We start from the raw sequence: 1,176 nt of genomic DNA, 5'->3' as shown, positions 1-1,176 counted from the left end.
AGCTCCGAGGTCGGCCGGTCGGCCGGAAGAAGCTCCACGCGGTGGGACACCCGACAGACGCAGAAGAGCTCGGGTATGCCGGCCTCCTCGCAGCTTCGATTTAGCGGCACCTCCTCGCTGACCAGCGAGTAGGTGGTAGGAGTGGTGGAGTGGCGGCTGTTCGTAGAAGGGGTTACTAGGGGTTGAGCAACAAAAAGAAAACAAAAGTTTGGGTTATTTCGAAATGGAGCTAAAAAACTTTCTTTTCTCTTACCTTCTTTTTCTCCCTCCATTTCCGCCCTCAGCATCTCCAGCAGCGTCCTGTGCACATCGAGATTACTCGTCAGCCGGCGCCGATTACGGAGCAGCGCGTCGCCCCACTCCGGCCGCCGCCGGAGCAGCCTCGGCGGCAGGCGGATCGCCATCAGCGGCAGATTGCCCTCCACCTGGCCGCTCTCCAGCAGGGAACTTTCCGGCGAGTAGCGGTCCCCGTGGTCGCCCATCATCACCAGCACCGCTTCCGCCAGGAGGCTGGGCCCGAGGCGGCGGAGAAAGTCCGCGTAGACGGCGTCCACGCGTTGGGCATTGAACCAGCCATTGTGCAGCGTTCGGATGAGCATCGAGAGGGCGAAGAAGGGCACCACCTGCTGCTGCGAGGCCTCCTCCTCCTCCTCTANCAGGTCCGCGCCCTTGTTGGCCACCGTCCAGAAGGGCTGCGCGAAGAAGGTGGTGGGCGGACGGGCGAAGCCGCCGCTGCCCGGGCCCCAGCTGAGCATCGACCGCGCCGGGGGATTGTCGTCGAGGAAGGCGGTGGCGTAGCCGGCCGCCTCGAAGGCCGCCCACAGCATCGGCAGCCGGTTCAGGTCGATCGCCTTGACCTTGTGGTCCTTGGCCTTGTCCTTGCCCAGGTCGCTGACTCGAAGCCCGGTGGTAAAGGGCAGCATATTCTCCAGTGTGTTGTCGCCGATCCTCGTCAGGCCCTTCAGGTAGAAGACCGATCCAGTGAGCGCCTGCAGAGCGGCCGCCGTCTGCGGCATGCTGCGGTGAAAGTTGGCCCGGCTGGTGCTCTCCAGTACCAGAATGAGCACCGAAACGGGCGGCTGATGCTTGTGCTGAGCCTCCTTGGCCTCCTTCTTCCGCCGCTTCGCAAACTTCTCCAAACTGGGCATAAAGATGAAGAGATCCTCAAAGATGACC

General features: G+C 62.8%; 1 protein-coding gene across 1 annotated transcript; it reads right to left on the bottom strand.

Annotated features, from left to right (window-relative positions):
* Window positions 1–50: 50 nt before the first annotated feature.
* LOC108357416 (uncharacterized) lies at window positions 51–1,148 on the bottom strand (the record flags this gene model as incomplete). The annotated part of the gene is made up of 2 exons (XM_017608493.1): window positions 254–1,148; window positions 51–175 (listed from the first exon to the last, which is right to left on the bottom strand). Coding segments are annotated over exons 1-2 (1,020 nt in total), but the record flags the coding sequence as incomplete, so codon positions are not given.
* Window positions 1,149–1,176: the final 28 nt, after the last annotated feature.

Source organism: Rhagoletis zephyria, unplaced genomic scaffold, assembly GCF_001687245.7.
Source record: "Rhagoletis zephyria isolate East Lansing unplaced genomic scaffold, Rhagoletis_zephyria_1.1 Rzeph_scaffold_76886, whole genome shotgun sequence".
NCBI classification, from domain to species: domain Eukaryota; kingdom Metazoa; phylum Arthropoda; class Insecta; order Diptera; family Tephritidae; genus Rhagoletis; species Rhagoletis zephyria.
This window is presented reverse-complemented; position numbering and strand designations above follow the sequence as displayed.